The sequence below is a fragment of the Molossus molossus genome, unplaced genomic scaffold, assembly GCF_014108415.1.
Source record: "Molossus molossus isolate mMolMol1 unplaced genomic scaffold, mMolMol1.p scaffold_m16_p_14, whole genome shotgun sequence".
Classification (NCBI taxonomy): domain Eukaryota; kingdom Metazoa; phylum Chordata; class Mammalia; order Chiroptera; family Molossidae; genus Molossus; species Molossus molossus.
The window spans coordinates 66,115,260-66,141,972 of record NW_023425349.1 but is presented as its reverse complement, the minus strand read 5'-3'; the positions used below and the strand labels follow the sequence as shown (position 1 = coordinate 66,141,972).

The 26,713-nt window shown below is 41.5% G+C and overlaps 2 protein-coding genes across 2 annotated transcripts in view; one reads left to right on the top strand and one right to left on the bottom strand.

Annotated features, from left to right (window-relative positions):
* The window catches only part of ZDHHC21 (zinc finger DHHC-type palmitoyltransferase 21), a 95,514-nt gene that overhangs the window by 23,327 nt on the left and 45,474 nt on the right, over positions 1-26,713 (top strand). The window contains exons 3-4 of the mRNA XM_036261375.1: positions 15,543-15,741; positions 17,007-17,105. Coding sequence (XP_036117268.1) covers positions 15,588-15,741; positions 17,007-17,105 — 253 coding nt within the window. The 5' untranslated portion in view covers positions 15,543-15,587. The remainder of the gene's footprint in view (positions 1-15,542; positions 15,742-17,006; positions 17,106-26,713) is intronic.
* LOC118629323 (spermatogenesis-associated protein 31D1-like) lies at positions 4,466-6,883 on the bottom strand. Its single transcript, XM_036260361.1, is given in 1 exon segment — positions 4,466-6,883. A coding segment is annotated over 1 exon segment (2,418 nt).

Here is a 26,713-nt window from a genome sequence, read left to right as displayed (position 1 = left end):
GGGAGTGTTGCCTTCTCTGAGCACAAACTTCTCCTTCATGAGTGTCCTAGTAGTTCTCATCTGCAGGTAGAAATGGCCTCAGTTTGAAAAGGGAAATAAAAAAAGCTTGAGAGAGCAGAGCAGACTGCACCAATGAACAGAAAGCATGACAGAGGAGACGAGGGCACGGCACACCCACGCACCAGTGGCAAACATCACTAAACTCTCTAGTAGTCCTTTTGCTGCCAGGATCCCTGCTAGCCTATTCAGCCCCTAATAGCCCTACAGCGCCTAGATTCTCGAATGTAACCGCCTTCACCCATACGGTGCCCAGCCCTGCTGTTTCCTCTTCTCTCTGCCCAGTCCCTTCTCTCCCCACAACATGTTTAATTCTTTATTTCCCACAGCAGTGGTGCTAGTCCACAACACACAGGACCGAACTCATCTTCATTAGGGAGTGGGCTTCTCTTTAGCATGACATCTAATGAGTATGACTTGAATATATTTAGCAATACATTTTTGTTTATTGTTAATCACAATGATGGTTGCTTTTATGAAACCTTAATGGTTGTTTTCCCCATCTACTTTTTAACTTTTTGCCAAAAGTCATACTGGATCTTTGTATCTTTTGAAATAACATAATTTTTGTTGATATTGTAGATGTATTTATTCCACCTCTTCATTCCAGATAATCCTTTAATAGTTATAACCACTACAGCATCACTATTAGATTATAAACTACCGAAATAAAGCCCTGTGTCATTTCCTTACTTTTCTTGCCTGCATTCCCTCACTGAGTCTGGGAATCAGTCTTGGCCCCAGACCCTCATCCTCCCCCTCCCATATGAGGATATTTTACTGGAAGTGACAGCTCCATTTTTGATGTGTCTTCTCCTGCATCCCCAGCTTCACCATCGTCTCCAACCAAAAGCAAGGAAACTTGAAGCCTCCTCCTCCCTTATTCCTCCTTGGCTGCCAGAGGTGTCTCAGAAAAATCCTTCCACTTACCTTTGTACTTCCAATACTGTTTTCTTATAACAAGACGGGTCCTGACTGTCCCTAAAGTCCCTAAGACTCACAGCCACAAAAGTATCTGTTAAGATCAGTATAAGGTAAAGCTACACCAAAACATTTCCAGGTGAGAAGGCATTATAAAAATGGCACATTGGCTATGTTCTGCAAACAAGGGCCTTGTCATAGAAAGGAAAGGCTGAGAGCCTGGTACAGATTCAAGGAGACTAGAGACAGGACAACTCAGTGCAGTGTGTGCTGCTGGACTGAGTCCTGCGATAAGGTTTAAAGAGCCACAGAGGACAGCACGCGATAGATTGACACAAATAGAATATAAAGTGGAGATTAGTGAAAAGTTTGATGCCAAATGTTATATTATTGAAGGGACAAAATGCACGGAATGTAAGAGAGTCTTTTTCTTAAGAAATATACTGGAATATTGAAGGAGAAAGTGCGTGATGCATGAACTCAAGTACGCAGGAATGCACGCATGTTTTTCATCTGTGTGTGTTCATATAGAGGGAGGAAGGGGAGTGAGGGAAGGAGACAGAAACAGAGACAGAGACAGGGAGAAGGGAAATCACAAATGCGTCGAGATGTTAGTAGGTAAATCGGACAAAGGGTTTCTGGTTTTAGCATGCATGCAACTTTTCCACAAGTTTAATTATTTTCAAATAAAAACATTATAAAAAGGGACCATTGATTGTTTTCCTGAATGTCACCTGCCCTCTGAGATTTCTGGCTTGACTTCCACGGCTGCCACCACCCACCCAGACCCCAGAGGTGCGCAGTGCCAGCTGTAAGGCAGTTGTCTGCTGCTGCCCCAGGCAGGAAACCTGGCGTCCACTGCACACGTGAAGCTCGCCAGCTTTTCTAAAGGATTTTACAAATTACTGGAGACCGGCATGCCTCCCCCAAAGAATAAAAGATTTAACAAACTATAAAAATATGAAACAAAACCAGTAAAATAACAAAAAACTCGAGATGTTTACCGCACGGAACACCTCTTTCCGTATAACAGGAAGGAAAAAGGAAAGGAAGAATGTTTAAATGTTTTGTTGAAAAGTCCCCATCGCATGGCCTCTAGCTCCTCTGTGAACTGTGGTCCAGCACATCTGTGGAGGAGTGGAGATAGCCTCAGTTTGAGGAAGTGAGATTTGAAATACTTTTGAGAAATTTTGAGTTGAGAATGGACTAAGGAAACAGGGACCTAAGCTCCATTTATTTTGTTCATGTTAGTAAGCGTTTGTGGAATGAATGAATGATTTCCAGGTAGTTCCGGAGCACCAGTAGAATTGACTGTGAGATTTAATCCAACAGTGATCAGTTTCCTGTAGGAGGACATCACTGGAAAAACACAGAGTTGAAATTTTGCCCGACAGAAAAGATTAAAGGGGACTGGGAGGGGCCCATTGTAGTGGAGCTTTTTGAATGTTACCTGATAGACCATCAAGTCCACCTGGGTAAGGGAGGCAGATAAGAGCTTCGTGGATGGACAGGGAGTGGGAAAATGACCTGGATTTGCAAAATTAACAATGGGCATCTATGCTGGAAGGATAGGGGATGAGGCCACAGGTGTGGAGGTCCGGCTGGACTCCCGAAGGTAGAGGTGTGCCTGGTGATAGCCCTACGGTGTGGCAGTACCTGCACTGCAGTGAAGTAAAGGGCCCTAGATGAGACGATGCATGAACTGGGGGCTGGGTTACTGGCTGCTTGTCCACAGGACGTTAGAGCCCTCCACTGCCTGCTCCCCTCTTCAAGTTCCCTGCCTGGGGCCCATCCCACCTTTCTGTCCCTACTAGAAGTTTCACAGATCTGCACCTTTTCTGTGACCCCAAGCTTCAGACATGGTAGGTTGAACGCATCACTCTGGACAAGAAGATACAAGTGTGGTGGTGAGAGGGGGCTGTGGTGCACATCTGCGGTTCTTGTTTTGTGTTTCCTCTGTACACCCAGGATTCACAAGGTTTACTAGGAAAGCTCCCTGAAGTGCCCACCAGGACACTCACTCCATTTGTGATTCAGTCTGTGCAAGTGGACTTGCCTTCCCTCCCGACCGCTGTAGTAAGGGTGGGTGTGTGTGCAGCTTTGGCCAAAAACAGCATTCCACGGAGGCCCATGGTGAGCCCTCAAATATCTGTAACCCTGGCGCATAGTCTAGAACTCACCTCTGGCTCGTGAGAGCCGCAGGTGTTCTGGGGAGATTTATTATAGCTCCACCAAAGCCATGAATATCCAAGGTGACATCTCCACCCTGATAGGGGAACTGTGCACACCAAGGGCAAGATCGTATATATTTCCACCCAGCATGGACGGTAGGAAGGCACCAAGGTCACCTTTCCCATAGACAGGGATGCCATGCTGACGACGTCCCTGCCAATACTGATCGAGTACTCGAGGAACAGCCGTGCCTCTCTGGTGTAACACCTCAGTGTGCTGTGCTGTGCTCTGATCAGCCCCGGCAGGTGGAGCTTAGGTCAGTGTGAGGAAGCTGGGAGCAAGGCAGTGTCCCAGTGTGGGGCTGACGAGCCATCAACCTGTGTTCCACCCGCAAGGTCACTCTTTCCCTTCATTGGCTCTTCCTTTCTCACTCACTCTAAGGCATCTTTTTCTTTTCAGTTTTATTTTACCTGGGAGGTAGGTGCCTGCCTGGTTAACATTCATTCCTACCACTGAGAGCTGAGTGATGCTTTTGCTCAGCAATGATCTGTCTGTCCGTCTGTCCGTCCGTCCATCCATCCATCTATCCATGTATCTATCAATCATCAATCCCTAGCTTGAAGAAATAACTGGAGATGGGAACCACTTCCTCAAGGTGACTTTCCAGTAAGCACACTTCAGGTTAAAGTATGTGCTTCCCTAACATGTTAACATGACCCACAAGAAAGATCTTTGAGCAAGGTCTATGCTGTTCCTAGACCCTACCCCAACCAGCCCAGGATCCACTGCAGCAACATCCCCCCAAACACTCCCATTCGGGGTTCACCCACCTGTGGGATCCTCTCAGAAAGAATGATTAAGCCACTGTCTCTTTTTCACTGATATCTCTGAGAAATGTACACGTCCTTGATCTTCAGCTGTAGAAGGCCTGTCTTCTCTTCTGCCCTAAAGGATGTAAAGCATCCCCGAGGGGCAGGTGCACGTGTTCACCAAGGCTGAGCTGTGAGGAGGAGGCAGAGCCCATCTCCCAAACTTCATCGGGAGGAAGTGGGCTTCGGGGGAGGACACGTGATTGCTTCTCAACAAGAGTCCAGGGGACTGGTCACTTTAGGAAGCCAAAGGAACTAACTCCTTCCTTTTCCTAAGCACAAGCCCTGAGATACTCCAAACCCATGTCCCAACACAGGACACAGAAAAGACATCACTATTGTTAGAGAAAATTTCATTAGACAAGTCAGTATTCTTCACAAGGAGGGAATTTGGAAGTAGGATATTTTTTTCCCTGGAAATCTTGGGGAAACATTTTTTATCTAAATCAGAGAGACTGATCTCTGAACTCAGTGCCTTCAGCAGTGGTGAGAGCAGCAGGAGGTCCCTGGGCAGCTTGAGGCCTGTAGGTGGGGCTTGGATGGGGCACAGTCCCCCTGCGGGGCACAGATTGGGGGTGCTTCTGACATAGTTGTTGGTCCTTTAATGCCACAACTTTCTGGGGGTGTCCGCCCTTGTTTCTGGTCTGTCTACTACTTGCAGAGCTCTGGCCAGCGAAGATGGCTTCTTGGCGGCCGGACTTGGTATGTGTCACTTTACAGGAGGGAGTCCTGGAGCGGAATGGATGCCCCTGGACAGGCTCTGCTCGGGCCCCCACTGCTGCCTTCTGCTGAGCTTTCCCGAACTCCACTGCCGAGGGAAGGGGCTCCTGCGGGCAGGTGGTATCGACTGCATGCCGACGCCTCTGTTTCTCTTCTGGGAACTTCCCAATGTCAGACCTGACTCTCTGAACCTTCATCCTCCCAGGAAAGGGGGTTCTACTTTTGACTGGGCCTCTGCTCTGTGCAGATGATATGGGCCTGCCCTTGCTCTGGGAGTGTTCTTGCTCTGTGAATTTTCTCTCGGGATGAAGCCATTGGAAAAAGGTCTTCATTTTACTTATGAAAAGGCTGTCAGGAGATTGTCCCTTCTGTGGTAGGGTCTGGGGAGGCTTGCCACCAAGCATCTCCTCTAATGCTGTGTCCTGAGAAGGAAATCTCTTCCTTCTAGCTTGGGAAGGCCTCAACCCTGCATCTCCTCCACTTCTCAACCCTGCATCTCCTCCTCCAAGCTCTTCTGATCGGGAGCCTGCGGGGCTCACTTTCTTTACAGCTGGTGGGAAATGCTTATCCTCACAAATCCTCAAGATGTTCTTAGGAACCCAAGGTTCCTGCCTGTGCTCCATACTGACTCCTCTGTCCTCCAAATGGACATGCAGCACCTGGACAGCTCCCGTGTCCACAGTGGAGACATCCTGAGCGGGAGACAGGGAGGCTTTGCAAGTCAAGCTGTCCGAGTCATGGTGCGTGTCAGTGGGTTGGCCTTGGGCCTGGCTGTGGTTCCCCTACTCCAGTTTAGACTTTAACTCATCAATGAGTTCCTTCTGTACGTCTGATAATTTGGGATTTTGGAGAACTGACATTTTTGGGGGGGACTCTTCAGTGGTCACAGTAGTTTCTCCTTTATTCTCATCCACATTTATCTTTTGGGAAATTTCTGGTTTGCTGGTTGTTAAGAGGTCACTAGTTTTGGATTAAAGAGCATCGAGCTCCTCGGCCCTAACTGTCTCCCTGGACACGGTGGGCATGGAAGCAGGTTCTGACTTCTCCCCATTTGTGCCCTGTAGTATTTCTGCTCTGTCACTGGCATTCACAGTCTTGTCCTTCAGCTCATGCCCGGTCCCTGCTTGCACTGTGGGCAGCTTTGGTCGTGGAATGTTGGGTCTCGGAGTATGTCTCTCACTTGTTTTGCTAATGGTACTGTTTGTGACAGGCAGAAGAGTCTTTTTGGCATTCAGAATCTTTTGTAGTTCTTCTGAAAGTCCTTGTCTGATATCAGAGGGTGAATTTGTCAGGGTCCCTTGTCCTTCCTTGTCCACAAGTGGGGCGGCAGGGAGAGGAAGATGCAGGATGGTGGCTGAATTCTCTGGTCCCTCTCTGTCCACGTGGGGGGATTTAGAGTTTCCTCTCAGGGCTGTGAAGCCCCCAGATTCGGAGCTCACCTCAGAAACCAGGTTGGTTGAAGAGGAAGACTTGGGATCAATCAAGGAAGGGGGTGAAGTATCTCTCAATTTAAAGGTCTCTATGGACTTACGGACTATGGGGGGAAGGCCCTGCACCATCCTTGTACGAAACTCAGTAATGTGGGCTTCCAGCATCTGCTGAGCGCTGGACTGAAGGAAGGAAAGCTCCTGGCATGTACTCAGGCGGTAGCCCCCACCCACTGGGGCTGGCCCACTGCTCCGTGCTGTTTCGGGGTGGGGCTTCACAGGAGTCTGCCCGATCGTGTGCCGTGAACTATGCACAGTCCCTGGGAGCTGACCTTCACTGATTTCCTCAAACTTTTTGCTCAGGTGTACTTTCAGGACATGTTCCAGTTGTCTCTGATTTACGCTCTGTCCTGACATCATTGAGTTTTTCCCTGACAGATTCGTAACATAACTGATATTTTCTATATTCTTATGTGAAGAACTCTCTGAGTTACTCAACAGATGATCTTTTGGATCATTCTCTTGGCTGTTTCCCTCATCCTTCCCCTCATCCTCCTCTAGCTGAAACATGTCTGAGGCCCTCTTGTAGAAGCTTCCTGGTTGGCTCAATCCAACATGTAGATTTTTGCTACTCTGGCCCTTGTACACAGAGATCTGTGAGAGGCCATAACTGCTCTTTGAGTCAGATATGTCTGAGCAGTCGCTCAGAGACCTCATCAGTGACAGGGACTCATGGACCCTGTGGGGCAGGCCCTGCTGCTGTTGGATGAGTCTCTGTCTAAGGTGATGCTCAAATATCTCAAAATTGACTGCTGAGAGGAAACTCTATAGGATCGATTGAGATTGAAACATGGACATTAGCGGGCCGGCAGTAAGGAGAGGTGGACGCTGAAGGACAGGAGTCGGTCTTAGAATTTTGAATCACAGAAGGTACCCACAAACTTTCCTGTTTCTTCTGCAACACATTCCATTTCTAGGTGTTGAATGTCAGATGAGGTGAGACATTCTGATTCATTCTGGGGTCTGTGGACATACACCCTGATCTGGGATGTGGGACTGGGTGGTAGGATTTGGAGTTGGGATTGAAGGTGGGCCTGGGGTTGGATCTGAGTAAGAGGTAGGGGTTGGGATTGGAGCAGGGTTTGAGGCAAGAGTTGAGGTTGAACTTCAGGCAAGGATGCAGGTAGGAAATAAGGAAGTACTGGGGATTCTTTGCCTATGGAGGCATTTGAGATGCTATTGAAAATAAGGGTTGTGGAAGAGTCACCCTAGACATGGACAGCAGAGGTCAAGGACTCTGTGCAGAGATGGAAAACCCCAGTAAAGCTGGATAAGTTTTTGCTTTAAATGATCCTCCCAGGTCATTGGATATGAGTACTGCTGTACTGAGTCATGCTCATCAGAGCTGAGAAATGGGAGGTGTCTAGGATCTATAAATGTCACTGCAGAGTCTCCCCCAAAGAGTCTTTGTAGAATGGAGGGCAGAAAACTCTTGATGGAAATCACATTGTGTCAGGGTTGAAGAGAACAAGTCTTTGGGTTGGGGTGGGGAATAGTGCACTGGGAATTTGGATTCCGAGGGAGGAAAAGGCTCTGGAGACAGGGTTTGATCCGGTGATGAGGGTGACAGAAAACTACCCACGGGGGTCATTGGGTTAGGGGAGAGAACGGAGGAGGGAGGAAAGGCTCAGGCAGAGGAGGTGGTATCAGGTCTCCTGGAGGGACTGCTGAGATGGCAGAGGACTGAGTGAACAATGGCTCAGTCGCAGGAGCTGTGGGAGCCCAAGGGGACACAGAGGGAGTAGACTCTTCCAGGCCCTCTGAGTACAGCAGCTCCTTGATTTCAGCGGTTGCATTATTACACACCTCACAGGAGGGGTCTGGACATAAAAGCTGACGAATGCGGTTGGTATCATGATGCTGGCCCAGGGGGCTGCAGGAGACAGGAGGTACAAAGCTGCAGCCAGGACCCGAACAAGGAGAGGAGGACCTACTGGCCTGGTGGGGGTGGGGCCACCTGAAGCCTGCTGCCCCTTCCCATTGCTCCACACCCATGACTTCACAGTGCACTCGGGAGCACCCACCCCAAGGCATTCACTCACATGCCCGTTCCTATGGCAACCCTTCCCATGACTATGGAAGGCTCCACTGAATCCCTGGAATTGCGTAGAACATGCTACAGAGAGATCAGGAAAAGGGGGGAAGACTAGTCACCTTCTCAAGATAGAAATCAAGCTCCTTTTCTCCTCCTCTTCCCTGTGGCAATATCTCAAACCTGGGAGACCAGGAGAGTGGGTTATATGCAAAGAAGGTAGAGAAGCATAAGCATTAAACAGGAGTCCCTATATGGGCAACCATTGGGATATTAGACTCTTTTTTTTCCCACCCTTTATTGATTTTAGAGAGAGAGGAAGAGAGAGGGAGAGGAAGATAGAAACATCAATGTGAGAGAACATCGATTGGCCACCTCCTGCACGCCCCTCACTGGGGACCAGGCCCACAACCTAGGCATGTGTCCTAACCAGGAATTGAACCAGTGACCTCTTGGTGCATGGATCAACGCTCAACCACTGAGCCACACCAGTTGGCCGGGATATTAGACTCTTAAAGCCCCAAGAATTAGTAGAGAAAGTCATATGGTCAGTGATAATACTAATAAGGTCCCGTGTATGTGTGTGACTTAATTTATAAAGTACTTTTAAACACATTATCTCATTTGCTCTAAACAACTCTGTGAAGCAAAGAGGTTAGTGGTTACAACAAAGAGGAATCTGATCATCCTCAATCCAAAGTACTTTCACAAAGTCAGGAGACAGAAGTTCTGACTCTCGCCGTCTATGGGGCAACACCCATGGCCAAGGTCCCTCACTGCTTCAAACCCAGGGACGGCAGAGCAGGGAATCTGAGAAGTGTCTCAGGTTCTGTCTTTCCGTGAGCCTCTCCTCTGAGGGCTCTGTTTCCTGAGCGGGTGTATCTACCAAGTGACACAGAGATCATGGACCTGGTGCCTCATGGAAGGAGAGAGAAAGGGTCCCCATGGGGAGCTGGGATGGAATAGGCGGAACCTTACCTTTCGGTGTCCCACCTTTCCTTCTCCTCTTGGCTCTGCCCTGACGCTGAGAACACAAAGGAAAGAGTGAGGGGTTGGGACTCATTTCTCACTCCTCTCCCTAGGAAACTCAGACATTTATTATCCAAGACCAGTGTCTCTCTGAGCTGACCAATGCATTGTAATTAATAGAACTTTGTGTCCCTTCCTTGTGTTCATTTCCTTGTGTTTTTAATTTTCCCATCTTGAAAAACTCTAAGTGTTTTGCCTACGAGGTCCACACTTGGTGTTCTCAGAGGTCCTCTGCTCACTGAGGCACATAATCCGAGGTCTGCAGTCACGTCTGTTTCCTCAGAGAGGACCCTGTAGCCTGGGATGGTGCTCAGGCTGCAGCCTCTGCTCAGAGGCTCTCAGAGGCTCAGCACTGCTCTCCTGACCAGCCCAACACAAAGGGTTGGTCCAGTGATGCCTGACGGGAGTATGACTCGTGACGAAGTGCTGGTTAACTCTGACGTCCTACAGAGATCCCCAAGTCCCTGAATAACTTGACCCAGAACCAGGGAACCACTGTGTTTGTAGCCAGAAACCTGCCACCACACCCAGATGGTCTGTGAGCTTCATATGGGAACCCGAGTCCTCCCTGAACCCCTAGACCTGCCTGGTCTCTTCCCCTGGTCTGTTGGCGCTTGCTCAGGGTTTCTTACCTTTCATGTGTGTTCATTTTTCCAGAAGGTTGGGACTGATGGAATTCCCACGAGGAAAATGAAGAACAGAAGGAACAACCACAATACACAGATGCAAATTAGGTTGCTGTCACTGTCTAAAGATTCTGAGCAGAAGCTCAGATAATGCTCTGGAAGGCTATTCAGAAATAGGCAGGGCTCCATTTGAGGCAGCTGAGCTCTGAGAGTGCAGACTCTTGACTTTATTGCCAGAGCACTGTGGAGTCACACAGGGTTTCTGAGGGTGAAGGAGGGTACACCTTTAAGAGGATGTATCCACAGCCCCTTCCCCCACCAGCCTAGCGGATTCCCTCCACACTTCTTGGGCCTCTAGGTCCTTCTGCCCTACTCTGCTATCCTATTTTCCAGTCTGCCTTTTAACATGTTATGTATTTACCTTAATAAATGCTCTGTTTGTTTCATCTGTAACCCAGATATTTCCTGGGTCCCCCTTTAATGTTTGGAGAACTTGAGTTCTGTGTCACTATGTCCACTACCTTGCAAGTCTGAGGTCCTGCCTGAAAATTATGCTTGTGCCGACATTTATACTGAGGACCATGTATGTCCTCAAATCCAAGTTACACAAACCTGGGTACAGAACTTAAAGTTCCTTTAGACTTTCTTAGTTTTGTGAATGTTAAATAACAAATTTAACATTCAGTTTTTATCAGTAAATTATAAGAAAATAAATGTTTAAAACATTATCCCTCCCAGGAATACACACATATTTTATATATATCTAACCCCTAAGTTTTGTAATAAAGCTCAGGGCATTTCAGGTGGTAGTTGGCAGAGTAAAATCCCCAGATAACCCCATGACATCTTCCCAGTTGAGGTCCATCACCACACAGAAGTCCGGTCCCAGATCTCAGACTATACTCGGTTATCTTGTCTCCAAGGGGGAGTGTGTTCCAGAAGCTGTGCTAGAATAAGTGCTGCTATTTAGGGGGGCTCACTGAAGATAAGTCATTAGTTTAGGATTCTCAGACGTTTTCAGATTCCTAGGGACCCTCCTCAGTGCTCCCTCACTCCCGTCCTGATCACTACCCCTGCGCTGGACCACATGGGTGCAGCTGTTTTCAGGATCCCCAAAGGCATCTGGTTCAAATGGAAAGGGTGTAGCCTCTCAGGGCTGTCCGCGCTCCCGTTTACGTAGTCATGGACATGACATGCTTACCCTGTGCTCATGTTGAGTCTCACTGAACTCTCGCCATCATGGGTCCAGTGGCATCTGTGCCCGGGGGCTTCCCATATGCTGTATGTAAATGGAAAGGCAGGTACATGGCGGGCATCCCCTCCGCTCGTAGGCGTGCACCATTGTCTCCTCGGACTTCACTTACAAACCCGAGTTAGATAAAATTAAGAACCTCAAAATAGTGACAGTGGAGCATTAAGCCCACCCTGAGTGCTCCTGGGTGTGTCCCCTGAGTGACAGCGCAGGTGGTATTCCTGTGTCCTGCTGTGCAGCTTGGTTCCTCACCTCGGCTTACATCCTGGTCTTCTCACGTTTGACCGTGTGAACTTGAGGGTGTTAGTCAACCTCTTGGAACCTCGGTGTCCTCGTTGGTAAAACAGGAAAGCACATAGTGCTTATTTTCAGCTGTGGTATAAGGCATTTGTCCAGTGTCTGTCCTACTACTGGTCAAAAGAAATATAATGTGAGTCATAAAAGCCAGTCCCATGTGTACTTTTAAAATTTCTACTAGTCATCTTTATAGAGCTCAGTCTCTGATTTTTTTCTTCCTGGTCTTTGCTCAAAAGTAACTTAACATCGAAAGTCCTTCCCTGACCATGCTGTCTCTTGTAGGGATAATTCTAAGGTGGCCCCCATGATCCCCACCCCTGGGTGTATTGTCCCATTGCAAGTAGAACCTGTGATTCAGTGAGATCTAACTCCCATGATTAGGTTACTAATCATTGACTGAGTGCAGATTACCCAGGGTGGTCCTGACCTAATCAGAGTAGCTCTTAGAAGATGAAGAAGCAGGTACAGACATTGTCTCTCTATCTCCATGAGTTCTACAGCTGCAGGAACTGAATTCTGCCAACAAACATAAGTTTGGAAGAGGACTTCAAGCCTCGGATCCTACCCAGCCCTGGCTGACTCTTGACCACAACCTTGTGAGACTTAAGCAGAGAACCCAGGGAACCATAGGCCTTGATTCCTGGTCTTAGACAATGTGAGATAATACATGTGTGTTGCTTTAAGTCACTAAGTTTGTTGTGATTTATTATGCAGCAATCGAAAGCTAATATAATATCTAAAATACACTTTCTCCCAGTATTCTCTATTCCTCTTTCCTGTATTATTTTCCTTCAGAGCATTTTTACTACCTGAAGTTGTATTATGCAGTTATTTACTTGTTTAGTCTGACTGTCCCAGTGGATTATAATCTCCACAAGGGAAGGGACTCTGTCTTTTTTGCTGCTGAATTCCCAGCTTCTTAGAACAGTGCTTGGCACACAACAGGTAACTCAGTAAGTATTTGTTGAATGAACTCATAAACAAATATATGTGTTCAGTGTTTTCGTAATAAAAAAAAAATTCTTACAGGTGTACTTCAAGCAAACTTGGCATAGGGAATCTCAATTTATGCATAAAGGAATTCAGTGTTGGTTTTTATTTTCTATAACAATATAAAATATGAAACCATTTACCAAAAATTCTACTTTGGTGCAACTTTTTAGGACTATATGTATTGCATGAAGCAAAGTATACCTGACAGTTTAACGGCCTCATTACAGTTTCTTTCAACAAATGTTACTGTATTTTAGCAGCAAACAGGAACAGAATAGGAGACAGACAACATTGACCAAGGGCACTTGTTGAAGGACATTTCAGTTAGAAAAGCGTATTGAATGGATGGAATGATTAAGGTGCTACCAATGCAGTTTAATTGCTCTTACAAATAAAATTACTTTTAAAAAAAAGTATCACCAACGTCCCTGACTTTTCCCCTCATTGACCCCCTCCACCCCATGACTATTATGTAATAACCAGTTTATGCTTCTTAACCCTTTCTCATTTTTCACTCATCCTTCCAACCCTCCTCTTATCTGGTAACCAAGAAAAAGTTCTCTCTATCTATGAGCCTGTTTCTGTTTTGCATGTTCATTTTGTTTGTAGATTCAATTGTTGATAGATATGTATTTATTGCCATTTTATTGTTCATATTTTTGATCTTCAAGAAGACCCTTCAGCATTTCATGTAATACTGGTTTGGTGGTTTGGCATTGGGGAGAGAGCTGGAGAGGCAGCTTTCTACTTGCCAGACATGCTGGTGGAGGCCTTTGTTCCTTTGGTGAGCCCTTCCCATGGGGCCAACAGAGAATTTACCAACCAGGCTCACACTGTTTGCCTGCCCTGGTGATATTCTGAGGCCCTGCTCCACCCAACTTCTGGGCCCACCCAAGTGTTTCCAGTGGCTTTACCATAGGAATGACCTGTCTGGGCTCATGCTTTGAATTTTCCCTAAATCTCTTAAACAAGCAGCATCTGTCCTCAGCGAAGTGGCCCCAGACCTGGCACTAGTCGCCCCTGGCCTTGGTTCACAGCTTACATCTCAGCTGGGCACCTTCAAGCTCAGAACAAGAAGCATCCATCTGCAGATAGCTTTGTAGCTTATGCCTGATGGCCCTGGGTTGAACACAGACAGTGGCTGACCTTGGCTTGCTCCTCCTAGGAGGCCCCAGAGCCAACACACCCAGTGGACAGCTTCAGACCACATTCAGGCATCACCACCCAATCACCTCCACAAGGGACACACTCAAGGGGTGGACTCAGTGGGTAAGTGTTGTTCTGTGTGGTGGGCCTCTGCACAACTGATCTTCCAAGGTGGTCAGATGTTGGTGGTCAGTGGTCACAGCCAGTCCTTACAGCTGATCAGCCTGAGTAAAGCCCTCCCATTGACAGGCCAACAGTAATTAAGACTCAGTTACAACCGAAAGGTATACAGTCTACATGGGGGGTGCACCTTGAGTGCCCATCTTTGGTGATCAGGGAGGCTGTGCCACTGGACCCTACAGGACACTGACTAAATTAAGCCACCCTTCCAAGCCTAGGAGATGTAGCAGCTCTACCTAGTACATAGAAACAAACGCAGGGAGGGCAGCCAAAATGAGACAAAAAACATGGCCCAAATGAAGGAACGTAACAAAACTCCAGGAAAATAACTAAATAAAATGGAGGTAAGCAGTCTAACAGATGCAGAGTTCAAAGCACTGGTTATAAGGATGCTGAAGGAACTTAGTGAGGACCTCAAGAGCATGAGAAAGGACCGACCAGTCAGAAATGAAGGATGCGCTAACTGAAATAAAGAAAAATTTATTGGGAATCAATAGTAGAGTAGGTGAAACCAGGAAGCAAACCATTAATTTGGAATATCGGGAAGCAAAAAAACCCAATCGAAACAGCAAAAAGAAAAGAGAATCCAAAAAAAATGAGAATAGTATAATGAGCCTGTGGGACAACTTCAAGTGTACCAACATTTGCATTACAGGAGTGCCAGAAGGAAAGGAGAGAGAAGAAGAAATTGAAAACCTATTTGAAAAAATGACAGAAAACTTCCCTTACTTGAAGGAAAGAGACCTACAATTTCAGGAAGCAAACACATCTCAAACAAGATGAACTCAAAGAGGACCACACCAAGACACATCATAATTAAAATGCAAAAGTTTAAAGACAAAGAGAGAATCTTAAAAGCAGCAAGAAAAAAGCAGTTAGTTACCTACAAGGGAGCTCCAATAAAACTGGCTCTTGATTTCTCAAAAGAAATTTTGCAGGCCAGAAGGAGTGGCAAGAAATATTTAAAGTGATGAAAAGAAGGACCTTCAACCAAGATTATTCTATCCTGCAAAACTATCACTTAGAATTGAAGGACAGTTAAAGAGCTTTCCACGCAAGGAAAAAGAAAAGCCCCATTTAAACAGGAGTCTTCTTGAGTTGGTAGTAATGAAATTAGTTGGGCTTCATTCAATCAATTTAAATATTTTTGGCAATTTGTAATTACTTTTTATTACAATTTTTCAAAATGATATATAAACATTTTACTATGATTTAAAATTAAACTAAATTGCACAATAGTTATGTGTATGGCTCATTGAATTTTTTTTACATAGGTATATACCCATAAAGTATTACCCAAGAGATAGAACATTTTGAGCCCCTCAAAGGTCCCTTGTGTCCTTTTCCAGTTAACAAACAATCCACCACAAAATTACTACTATTTTGACCATTAGTTAGTCTTATGATTAAAACTACTAAAAATTATATATATGTCTTTTGGGGGATATATGTACTCATTTATTTTGGGTTTATACATGGAATTTCTGGTTTAAGGACAGACTTGTGTTTAAATTCAGAAAGTAGTGCCAATTTATATTCTATGATAGCAATTTATAAAGAAAATTTAAATTAAATTATTTGAAACTTATGGTAAAATTTGAATGTCCTGAAACTTATCTTGGTTTTCTAAAGTATTTTATTTTGTCAAAAATATACAAAGAAAATGCAAGTATCATTTTATAGTTGCCATTATTGTAGTTTTGTTTTAATCAAATAATTTTTTCTGTATAATTAACTTTTTTCATTTTTCTCTTTCCTTAGGATTGTCTTTCCTTGTGGGTCGACAGGCAGTAATAGGACTGCAAAATGGGTCTTCGGATTCACTTTGTTGTTGACCCACATGGTTGGTGCTGCATGGGTTTGATTGTCTTTGTTTGGTTATACAATATTGTTATAATTCCCAAAATTGTCCTGTTTCCTCACTATGAAGAAGGACATATTCCAGGCATATTAATAATAAGTAAGTTTCTAAGTCTTTATTTCTTTATATAATTAAAGATTTTTCTCATTATGAATGTTTTTGGAATTTAGTGCTACTATGATAACTTTCTTTTTAATATTAGTGCTGTTAATACTAAGTTATTTACTAAATTATGGAAGTTTTAAAAAAATGTTTTTTATATACTATTTCGCAGGGTTAGATAAATGTGATATCATACTCTGGAAAATATTAAAGATCGCTTTTTAAAAAAACTGGTTCAATAATGCTAATTTGTGCATATTTAATATTTCTGTTATGTACTTATTACAGATGTAGAAAGAGTGTAATAATGAAGATGTATACATTAATGAGAAGTGAGATTTTTATGATAAATATTATTGATTATGATGTTCATTATAACACTTTGAACTTGCTTATGATTAAGTTTGAAATGACATATTTTATAATTACATGGCATTTACAGTTTCCATGTGCATTATGTCATTTGGACCTTATAAGAGCTGCGGAAAATACCATCTCTGATACACAAATGATAAAATAACCAGCTGGGGTTATCACTTGAACTAAGTTTCCTATTACAGATGCAGTGTCCTCTTCTCCCCCCAACAAAATGCATATTTTTTATTCATTTAAAAGGTAGAATTATGAATGAATCCTTTTTCTCTTAGTGTTACTTTGTCTAGTTTTTTATGTAAAAAAATTTTAATACAATTATTTCTTGATTGATTTTTAAGAGAGAGGGGGAGAGAGACAGAAACATCGATGACAGAGAACATTGGCCGCCTCCTGCATGCCCCCCCACTGGGGACTGAGCCCACAACCTAAGATCTATTGAAAGGAAAAATTAGACATCACTAACTCAAAGTAATTTTGAACATAGCCAGTTAGAGTTAATGAAGAAGTTTAATTGCAGAAGAGGTTTTACAATGCTGCTTTAATTTTTGAAATATAGTAATTAAAAGGGAACCCATTCATTTATACTATTATTTATAGGGAATCTCTGTTAATAAAGAATCTGATTAATAACAAGTTTATCAGTTATTATGCAAAACATTTAAAAGTTGTACATTTAGGATAGTCCTCTTGGCCATATTAATTTTTTTTATCTTTTGAAAATGATTTATCTGGATGGTATTAATTAAAATATACATTTAAACTTTAAATATGCTTGTTGATAAAAATGTTTCAAAGGGGTAAGTGATTAATTTTCTTTCTTACCTTTCTTTTCCTTACCTTTCCTTTCCTTCCCCTTCCCCTCCCCTTTCCCTGTCCCTTTCTTCCAGTATTCTATGGCATTGCCATATTTTGTCTGGTCGCTTTAGTAAGGGCCTCAATAACTGATCCAGGAAGACTCCCTGAGAACCCTAAGATCCCACATGGAGGTATGGTACCCTTCAGATTTAGCAGTCTTACTATGCCAGAGTTACTGTTTTTATTAATGTATTTATTGCTTTTAGTATATATTGGTTATATATAATATCTACTACAACTTTCAAGTTTTTTCTTAGATGTTTCCTTTCCAGACTTCTTATTTAAAATTGTAAATCCCAGTTGACTCCTCATACCCCCATTCCTTGGCTCCCTTACTGTTTGTGTATTTGTTTGTCGCTCCTCCCACTCTAGAGCTGTATAACCTCTGTGAGGGTGTAGATTTGTCGTTTTGTTTTCTTCATGTGTTCAGTACTGTATCCTTAGAGCCTGGAACAATCTCTGGGTAAATATTTGTGGAATAGTATATATATTTATTTGAGAAATTATATTTTTATTTAATAAAGGATATTTTGGTGGTGCCACTTGCCTCATGATATAAGTATAATGTTGCTTATAGTAAATCATGCTGTATTATAATACTGTTGCCTATATTTTTCCAAGTTCTAACAATTCAGTGGAAAATTTGAAAGCCTCGGTCTAGTGTCAATTGAAGGCCTTTTTTTTTTTTTTTTGGTTAATCCTCACTCGAGGATAGTTTTTCATTGATTTTTCAGATAGAGTAGGAGGGGGAGAGAGAGAGAGATGCATCAACTGGTTGCCTCCCACACGACCCTAACCAGGGCCTGGAACTGAACCGCAACCAAGGCATGTGCCCTTGACCGGAATCGAACCCGCAACTCTTTCATCATCAAGCCCATGCTGTAACTGCTGAGCCAAACCGGCCAGGGCGAAGGCAATTTTTAATGACCTTACTGCATAGTAACAACTCACATCACAAAAATAAATTGAAAATGCATTGCTTGTTTTATTACATGTTAGATATAGTAAATCCCATTTACCCTCTTTAGTGAGTTTTATCTTTTGATTATTTACTGTGTAAGCTTGTATTTTTTTTTCTTTTTTTATTGTTGAAAGTATTACAAATGTTCCCCTTTTTTCCCCATTGAGCCCCTCCTACCCACTTTCACCCCCCTCCTTCCTTCCCCAGCCTAGTGTCCGTGTTGATTGGTTGTGCATATATGCATATAAGTTCTTTGGTTTATCTCTTACCTCCCCTGCCACCCCCCATCTCTCTGAGGTTTGTCAGTCTGTTGCTTGCTTCCATGATTCTGGATCTCTTTTGGTCAACAGCTAATTTTGTTCATTATGTTCCACAAATAAGTGAGATCATGTGATACGTGTCTTTTTTTTTCTGACTGGCTTAGTTCGCTTAACATAATACTCTCCAGGTCCCTCCATGTTGTCTCAAAGGGTAAGAGATCTCTCTTTCTTACAGCTGCATAGTATGCCATTGTGTAAATGTACCACAGTTTTTTTATCCACTCTTCTATGATGGGTACTTGGGCTGTTTCCACATCTTAGCTATTGTAAATAGTACTGCTTATGAACATAGGGGTACATATATTCTTTCTGATTGGTGTTTCAGGCTTCTTAGGATATATTCCAAGAAGTGGGATCACTGGGTCAAATGGCAGTTCCATTTTTAATTTTTTGAGGAAACACCATATTGTTTTCCATAGTGGCTGCACCAGTCATAGTGGCATTCCCACCAGCAGTGTGCTAGGGTAGTCTTTTCTCCACATCTTCACTAGCATTTGTTGTTGGAGGATTTGTTGATGGCAGCCATTCTGGCAGGTGTGAAGTAATATCTGGTATTTATTTTAATTTGTATCTCTCTGATGATTAGACATGATGAACATTTTTTTCATATGTCTCTTGGCCTTTTGTATGTCTTGTTTGGGGAAATGTCTATTCAGGTCCTCCACCCATTTTTAATTGGCTTGTTTGTCTTCCTTTTGTTGAGTTGTATGAGTACTCTCTATATTTTGGTTATTAACCCCTTATCCAATGAATGTATCATTGGCAAATATGTTCTCCCAGAGAGTGGGTTCTCTTTTCATTTTGATGTTGGGTTTTTTTTGCCATGCAGAAGCTTTTAAGTTTGATGTAGTCTCATTTATTAATTTTTTTCCCCTTGACCTGGGTGATGTACCAGTGAAAATTTCTCTATATATGATGTCTGAGACTTTTGCCTACATTTTCTTCTAGGATGTTTATGGTTTCACGGGTTACATTTAAGTCTTTTATCCATTTTTAGTTTATTCTTGTGTATGGTGTAAGTTGGTGGTCTACTTTCATTTTTTTTGCCTATGGCTGTCCAATTTTCAAGCACCATTTATTAAAGAGACTGTCTTTCTTCCATTGTATGCTCTTGCCTCCTTTGTCGAATATTAGTTGTGCATACTGTCTTGGGTCAGTATCTGGGTTCTTTGTTCTGTTCCATAGATGTATATATCTGTCCTGATGCCAGTACCAGGCTGTTTTGATGACAATGGCTTTGTAGTATAACTTGATATTTGGTATTCCTCCCACTTTGTTTTTCTTTTTCAAAATCGCTGTGGCTATTCAGGGTCTTTTATAGTTCCGTATAAACTTTTGGAGTGTGTGTTCTAGTTCTGTGAAATATGTCATTAGTACTTTAATAGGGATTGCATTGAATCTCTAGATTGCTTAGGGTAGTGCAAACATTTAAATGATGTTGATTTTTCTGATCCATGAACATGGTATATGTTTCCACTTTTTAATGTCTTCTATTTCTTTTTTCAATGTCCTATAGTTTTCTGAGAAGGTCTTTTACCTCCTTGGTTAAGTTTATTTCTAGGTATTTTACTTTATTTCTTTGTTGTTGCAATGGCAAATGGGATTGTTTTCTTTCTTATTCCCTTTCTGAGTGTTTATTCTTGGTGTATAAGAATGCCATCAATTTTTGGATGTTAATTTTGTATCTTGCTACTTTGCCAAATTCATTTATTAAATCTAGTAGATTTCTTATGGAGTCTTTAGGGTTTTCTATGTACAATATCATGTCATCAGCAGATAGTTTCACTTCCTCCTTTACGAATTAGATTTTGTTTATTTTTTCTTCTTGTCTTATTCCTGTGGCTAAGACTTCCTGTACTGTGTTAAATAAGAGTTTTGAAAGTGGGCACCCCTGTCTTGTTCCTTTGTACTTTATTCTATTAGGAAATTTATATGTCTTTGTTATACATTATAGAACCAGAATACTTTGTTATAGTAATTCAGCATTTTCCAAACTTGCTGCACATTAGAGTCACCCGAGTGGTTTTAAAATCATAATGTCCAGATCACATCCCATATTAATTAAATTAGGATGTGGAGGTGGGAGCGAGATATCAGTACTTTTGAAAGATCCGAGATGGTACAATGTGTAGCAAACTTTGGGAACCAGTAATTCCTTCTGAAATTAAATTAAGTGGCAAGTCACTTATAGAGCCTGCCTTGAATTCCTGACTGTTGTTTTTTGAGACCCATCGTTTAGGGGCTTACTTAACTTGGCATTCCAAGTTTGAATGATTAAATGGGAATGGTATGACTCTGATGTTTACACAGCTGTAGAAATTTCTGTAAACTATGTTGAATATTTAGTTTTTATTAACTTAGAGAAACAGTATCACTGTCACTTAGCAGTTTGTGTGTGTGCGTGTGTGTAGGTATGCATGTTTAGGCAGGGAGGGTGGCGCTCTTCAATTTGTACAAAATCCCTCTTCTCAACTAGTCTAAACCAAAGGCTTTAAAATATAGATACAAAATATAGATACATATATTTTTTACTTTAATTCCAAAACCCAGTGTTACCAGAAAATCAAAGAAGCAAACTTTTTCTAATTCAGGACCCATTTCTGATAAAATTGTTAGTTTGCAGTGGTCAAACACTCAAATACCTGCATGTGTCAGATACTACAAATCAGAGTATAGGGCTAGCTAAAAACTGTTTCATATTGAAAATCTCTATCGTATCTGAGGGGAGTGGTTGCTATTCATCTACTGTGAAATTTTCATGTAGATCCAGTATTATTAGATCTTAAAATTATTGAAGTCAAAATAGGGAATATTAATATTTATGAGAAATGTCATGATTTTAAAACAATATTGGCAACTAATTCAAAATTTTAAAACATTGTTTTTAAATTAATACCAAACAGATTATATCTGTGGGCCTATTTGAATTTATGTGAAACCACTTTGTTACCTTTAGCTTATAGACTGTAGCAATGGAAGACATCATTTTACTGACAATTGGATGTCGGCATTATGTCTTGTCCCAGTTGACATTTGTCCTACTTTTCTTCACTGAGTTCGGAAGATTTCCCTTTTGTCCAATTGAAAAAAGTATATTAATTTATCATATTTTAATGTTTTCAAAGTCTCTTGATATCTCATGTCATATGATCCTCGGTAATTGTATGAGGTAGGTAGCCTGGGTAATCACGAGCATAGTTATCCTTTAGAGGTCACATAGCAGATTATTACTGAACTGATTAAGGTCCCATATCCTTGTCTCTACCAGCTTTTACCATGGCTCTATATACGGATTAATAATTTTAGCTCTTTATTCACCTTTGATTTGATTGTGGGGAAAATTTGAACTCATCATATGTTTTTAGTGCTGGTTAACTGATTATTTTGTAAATATGGTTTTAACTAGTAAATACAACATTTTAACAGTGAAAAATAATATAGCATGACTAAAAATTTGGGGCCATAGAGTAGTGACATTTATTGAGCTTCAGGTTGAGCAGTTTGGTATAATTGAATTCTTTAGAAAAATAATATAAAATCCTAATATTTCTGTGATTTCTACCATTTTAAAAATTCACTCTGAAGTATTTTATATGCCTCTTTTTATTTTCTTTTGTTTGTTTTTTTTATTTAATTAATTAACTTATTTTTGTTACAGATGTTTCTCCTTTTTCTCCCACTAATTCCCCCCATCCTCTCCCTCCCCGCCCTGTCCCCAGCTTTGTTGTCCACCATTGTTCATGCACACATGCATATAAGTTCTGTGGTTTATCTCTACCCCTCCCCCACTCCCTCTTCTGGGAATTGTCAGTCTGTACCACACTTTTACATCTCTGGAACTACCCCGTTCCTCAGACTGTTAAGTTCATTATATTCCACAAATAAGTGAGATCATGTGATATTTGTCTTTCTCTGCTTGGCTTATTTCACTTAGGATAATACTCTCCAGGTCCCTCCATGTTGTCTCAAAGGATAAGAGATCTTTTTCTTACTCCATTGTGTACATGTACCACAGCATTTTTATCCACTCATCTACTGATGGACATTTGGGCTGTTTTCCAGATCTTAGCTATTGTAAATAGTGCTGCTATGAACTTGGGGGTACATATATTCTTTCTGATGGGTGTTTCAGGCTTCTTAGGGTATATTCCTAGAAGTGGGATCACTGGGTCAAATGGCAATTCAATTTTTAATTTTTTGAGGTAACACCATATTGTTTTCCATAGTGGCTGCACCAGTTCGCATTCCCACCAGCAGTGTACTAGAGTCCCCTTTTCTCCACACCCTCGCCAACACTTGTTGTTTGATGATTTGTTGATGGCGCCCATTCTGACAGGTGTGAGGTGATACCTCATTGTTGTTTTAATTTGCATCTCTCTGATGACTAGTGATGTTGAGCATTTCTTCATATGTCTCTTGGCCATTTGTATGTCCTATTTGGAGAGGTGTCTGTTTAGCTCCTCTGCCCATTTTTTTAATTGAGTTCTTCGTCTTCCTTTGTTGAGCTGTATGAGCACTCTATATATATTGGAAATTAACCCCTTATCTGATGTATCATTGGCATTTATGCTCTCCCATAGATTAGGTTGCCTTTCCATTTTGGTGATTGTTTGCTGTGCAGAAGCTTTTTAGTTTGATGTAGTCCGTGTTTTCATCTTTTCCTTTGCTTCTATTGCCTTAGGTGATGTATCAGTGAAAATTCTGCTGTGTATGTCTGAAATTTTGTTGCCTACAGTTTCTTCTAGGATTTCTATGGATTCATGAGTCACATTTAAGTCTTTTATTCATTTTGAGTTGATTCTTGTATATGGTGGAAGTTGATGATCTAGTTTCGTTTTTTTGCATGTAGCTGTCCATTTTTCCCAACTCTATTTATTAAAGGGGCTGTCTTTACTCCACTATATGCTCTTGCCCCCTTTGTCGAATATTAATTGAGCATATTGTCTTGGGTCCATTTCTGGGTTCTCTATTCTGTTCCATTGATCTATCTACCTGTTCTTGTGCCAGTATCAGGCTGTTTTGATTACAGTGGCTTTATAGTATATCCTGAAATTTGCTAATGTGATCCCTCCAACTTTGTTCTTCTTTTTCAAGATTGCTGTGGGTATTCGGGGTCTCTTTTGGTTCCATTTGAACTTTTGAAGTATTTGTTCTAGTTCTGTGAAATATGTCATTGGTATTTTGATGGGGATTGCATTGAATCTATAGATTGCTTTGGGTAGTATGGACGTTTTAATGATGTTAATTCTTCCAATTCATGAACAAAGTATATGCTTCCCCTTTTTGTATCTTCCTCTATTTCTTTTTTCAATGACTGGTCATTTTTTACAAATAGGTCCTTTTTTTATTTTTATTTTTATTTTTTTAATTAATTAATTAATTTTTGTTACAGATGTTTTTCCTTTTCCCCCCACTGATTCCGCCTTCCCCCTCCCTCCCCGCCCTGTCCCCACCTTTGTTGTTCATGTCCATTGTTCATACATACATGCGTAAAAGTTCTGTGGTTTATCCCCCCCACCTCCTCTTCAGGTATTGTCAGTCTGTACCCCACTTCCACGTCTCTGGGACTACCCCGTTCCTCAGACTGCTATGTTCATTATATTCCACAAATGAGTGTGATCATGTGATATTTGTCTTTCTCTGCTTGGCTTATTTCGCCTAGGATAATAATTTCCAGGTCCCTCCATGTCGTCTCAAAGGATGAGAGATCTTTCTTTCTTACAGCTGCATAGTACTCCATTGTGTGTATGTACCACAGCTTTTTTATCCATTCGTCTACTGATGGACATTTGGAACACATTGGAAGGACTAAACAGCAGAGTAGAGGTCCTTTATTTCTTTGATTAAGTTTATTCCTAGGTATCTTAATTTTTTTGCACGATGATAAATGGGATTTTTTTTTTTAATTTCTCTTTCTGTGACTTCATCATTGGTATATAAGAATGTCTTGATGTTAATTTTGTATCCTGCTACTTTGCCAAATTTATTTATTAAGTCTAATAAATTTTTGATGGAGTCTTTGGGGTTTTCTATGTATAGTATGCTGTCATCTGCGAATAATGACAGTTTCACTTCCTTCTTTCCAATTTGGATCCCTTTTATTTTTTCTTCCTGTCTGATTGCTGTGGCTAAGACTTCCAGTACTATGTTAAAATTGAGTGGTGAAAGTGAGCATCCTCGTCTTGTTCCTGTTCTTAAGGAAAATGCTTTTAGTTTTTGCCAATTGGGTATGATATCGGCTGTAGGTCTTTCATATGTGGCATTTATTATGTCGAGATATGATCCCTCTATTCCCATATTGCTGAGCGTTTTTATTAGAAATGGGTGCTGGATTTTGTCAAATGCTTTTTCAGCATCTATTGATATGATCATATTATTTTTATCTTTCCTTTTGTTTATATGTTATATCACACTTATTGATTTGCGAATATTGTACCAGCCTTGCATTCCTGGGATGAATCCCACTTGTTCATGGTGAATAATTTTTTTGATGTATTGCTGCATTCGATTTGCTAGTAATTTTTTCAGATTTTGGCATCTATGTTTATCAGGGATATTGGCCTGTAGTTTTCTTTCTTTGTAGTCCTTTTTTTCTGGTTTTGGAATTAGAATTATGCTGGCCTCATAAAACTAGTTTGGAAGTCTTCCTTCTTCTTGAATTTTTTGAAATAGTTTGAGGAGAATGGGTATTAGTTCTTATTTGACTGTTTGGTAAAATTCCCCGTGAAGCTGTCCGGGCCTGGGCTTTTGTTTGCTGGGAGAATCTTGATTACATCTTCAATTTCTTTTGTTGTTATTGGTGTGTTCAAGTTTTCTATCTCTTCCTGAATCAATTTTGGGAGACTGTGTGTTTCTAGAAATTTGTCCATTTCGCTTAAATTGTCGAATTTGTTGCCGTATAATTGTTCATAATATTTGTGAACAATCTTTTGTGTTTCTGTGGTGTCAGTGATTACTTCTCCTCTTTCATTTGATTTTGTGTATTTGGATTCTCTCTTTTTGTTTCTTGCTGAGTCTTGCTAAGGGTCCATCAATCATGTTTATCTTTTCAAAGAACTAGCTCTTTGTTTCATTGATCCTTCGAATTGTTTTTTTGGTCTCCATGTCATTTATTTCTGCTCTGATCTTTACTATTTCCTTCCTTCTACTTGCTCTGGGGTTTTCTTTTTGTTTGCCCTCTAGTTCTTTAAGTTGTGAGGTTAGATAGTCTATTAGAAAATTTTTTTGGTTCTTGAGGTAGGCTTATAATGCTCTGAACTTCCCTCTCAGAACTGCTTTCGCTGCATCCCATAGGTTTTGTGTTGTGTGTTCATTTTCATAGGTTTTCAGGAAGTTTTTAATTTCTTCCTGTATCTCCATGGTAACCCATTCATTGTTCAATAACATGCTATTTAGCCTCCATGTGTTCAAATGTCTTTGCATGTTCTTGTTGCAATTGATTTTTAGCTTCATGCCATTGTGATCTGAGAAAATGCTTGATATGATTTCAATCTTCTTGAACCTGTAGAGACTTAGTTTGTATCCTAACATGTGGTCTGTCTTTGAGAATGTCCCATGTGCACTTGAGAAGAATGTGAATTCTGCCGTTTCGGGGTGTAATTCTCTGTAGATACCTATGAAATCCATTTGATCTAGCACTTCATTTAGAGTCTGTGTTTCCTGGTTAATTTTTGGTTTAGATGATCTATCCAGTGATGTCAGTGGGGTGTTGAAGTCACCTGCTATGAATGTATTGCTGTTGATTTCTCCTTTGAAGTCCTCCAGAAGATTTGAAATATATGTTGGTGCTCCTATATTGGGTGCATATATGTTTACCAAGGTTATATCTTCCTGTTGGATAGATCCTTTCAATATTATGTAGTGACCTTCTTTGTCTCTAATTTGGTCTTCATTTTAAAATCTACTTTATCAGATATGAGTATTGCTACCCCAGCTTTTGTTGCTTTCCATTTGCCTGAAAGATTTTTTCCCATCCCTTCACTTTCAACTTATGTGAGTCTTTTGTTGTGAGGTGGGTCTCTTGTAAACAACATATATGTGAGTCGTGCTTTCTTATCTACCCAGCTACTATGTGTCTTTTTATCAAAGCATTCAAACAATTTACATTTAAGTTGATAATAGATATGTACTTATTTATTGCCATCTTTTTTAGTTTGGTTCTATTTTTCTTCCTATTTCTTCTAATTACAGCAGTTCTTTTAGCATATCTTGAAGTGCTGGTTTGGTGTTAATATATTCCATCCTTGTTTTTCATGACCTCTGATTACTTCATGCCACTCCCTTCTGGCCTGTAGTGTTTCTGTTGAGAAGTCAGCTGAGAGAGCCTTATGGGGTTTCCTGTGTAGGTAACCTGTTGCTTATCTCTTGCTGCCTTTAGGATTCTCTCTTTGTCTTTAATTTTTGGCATTTTAATTACTACGTGTCTTGGTGTGGGCCTGTTTGGGTTCTTCTTACTTGG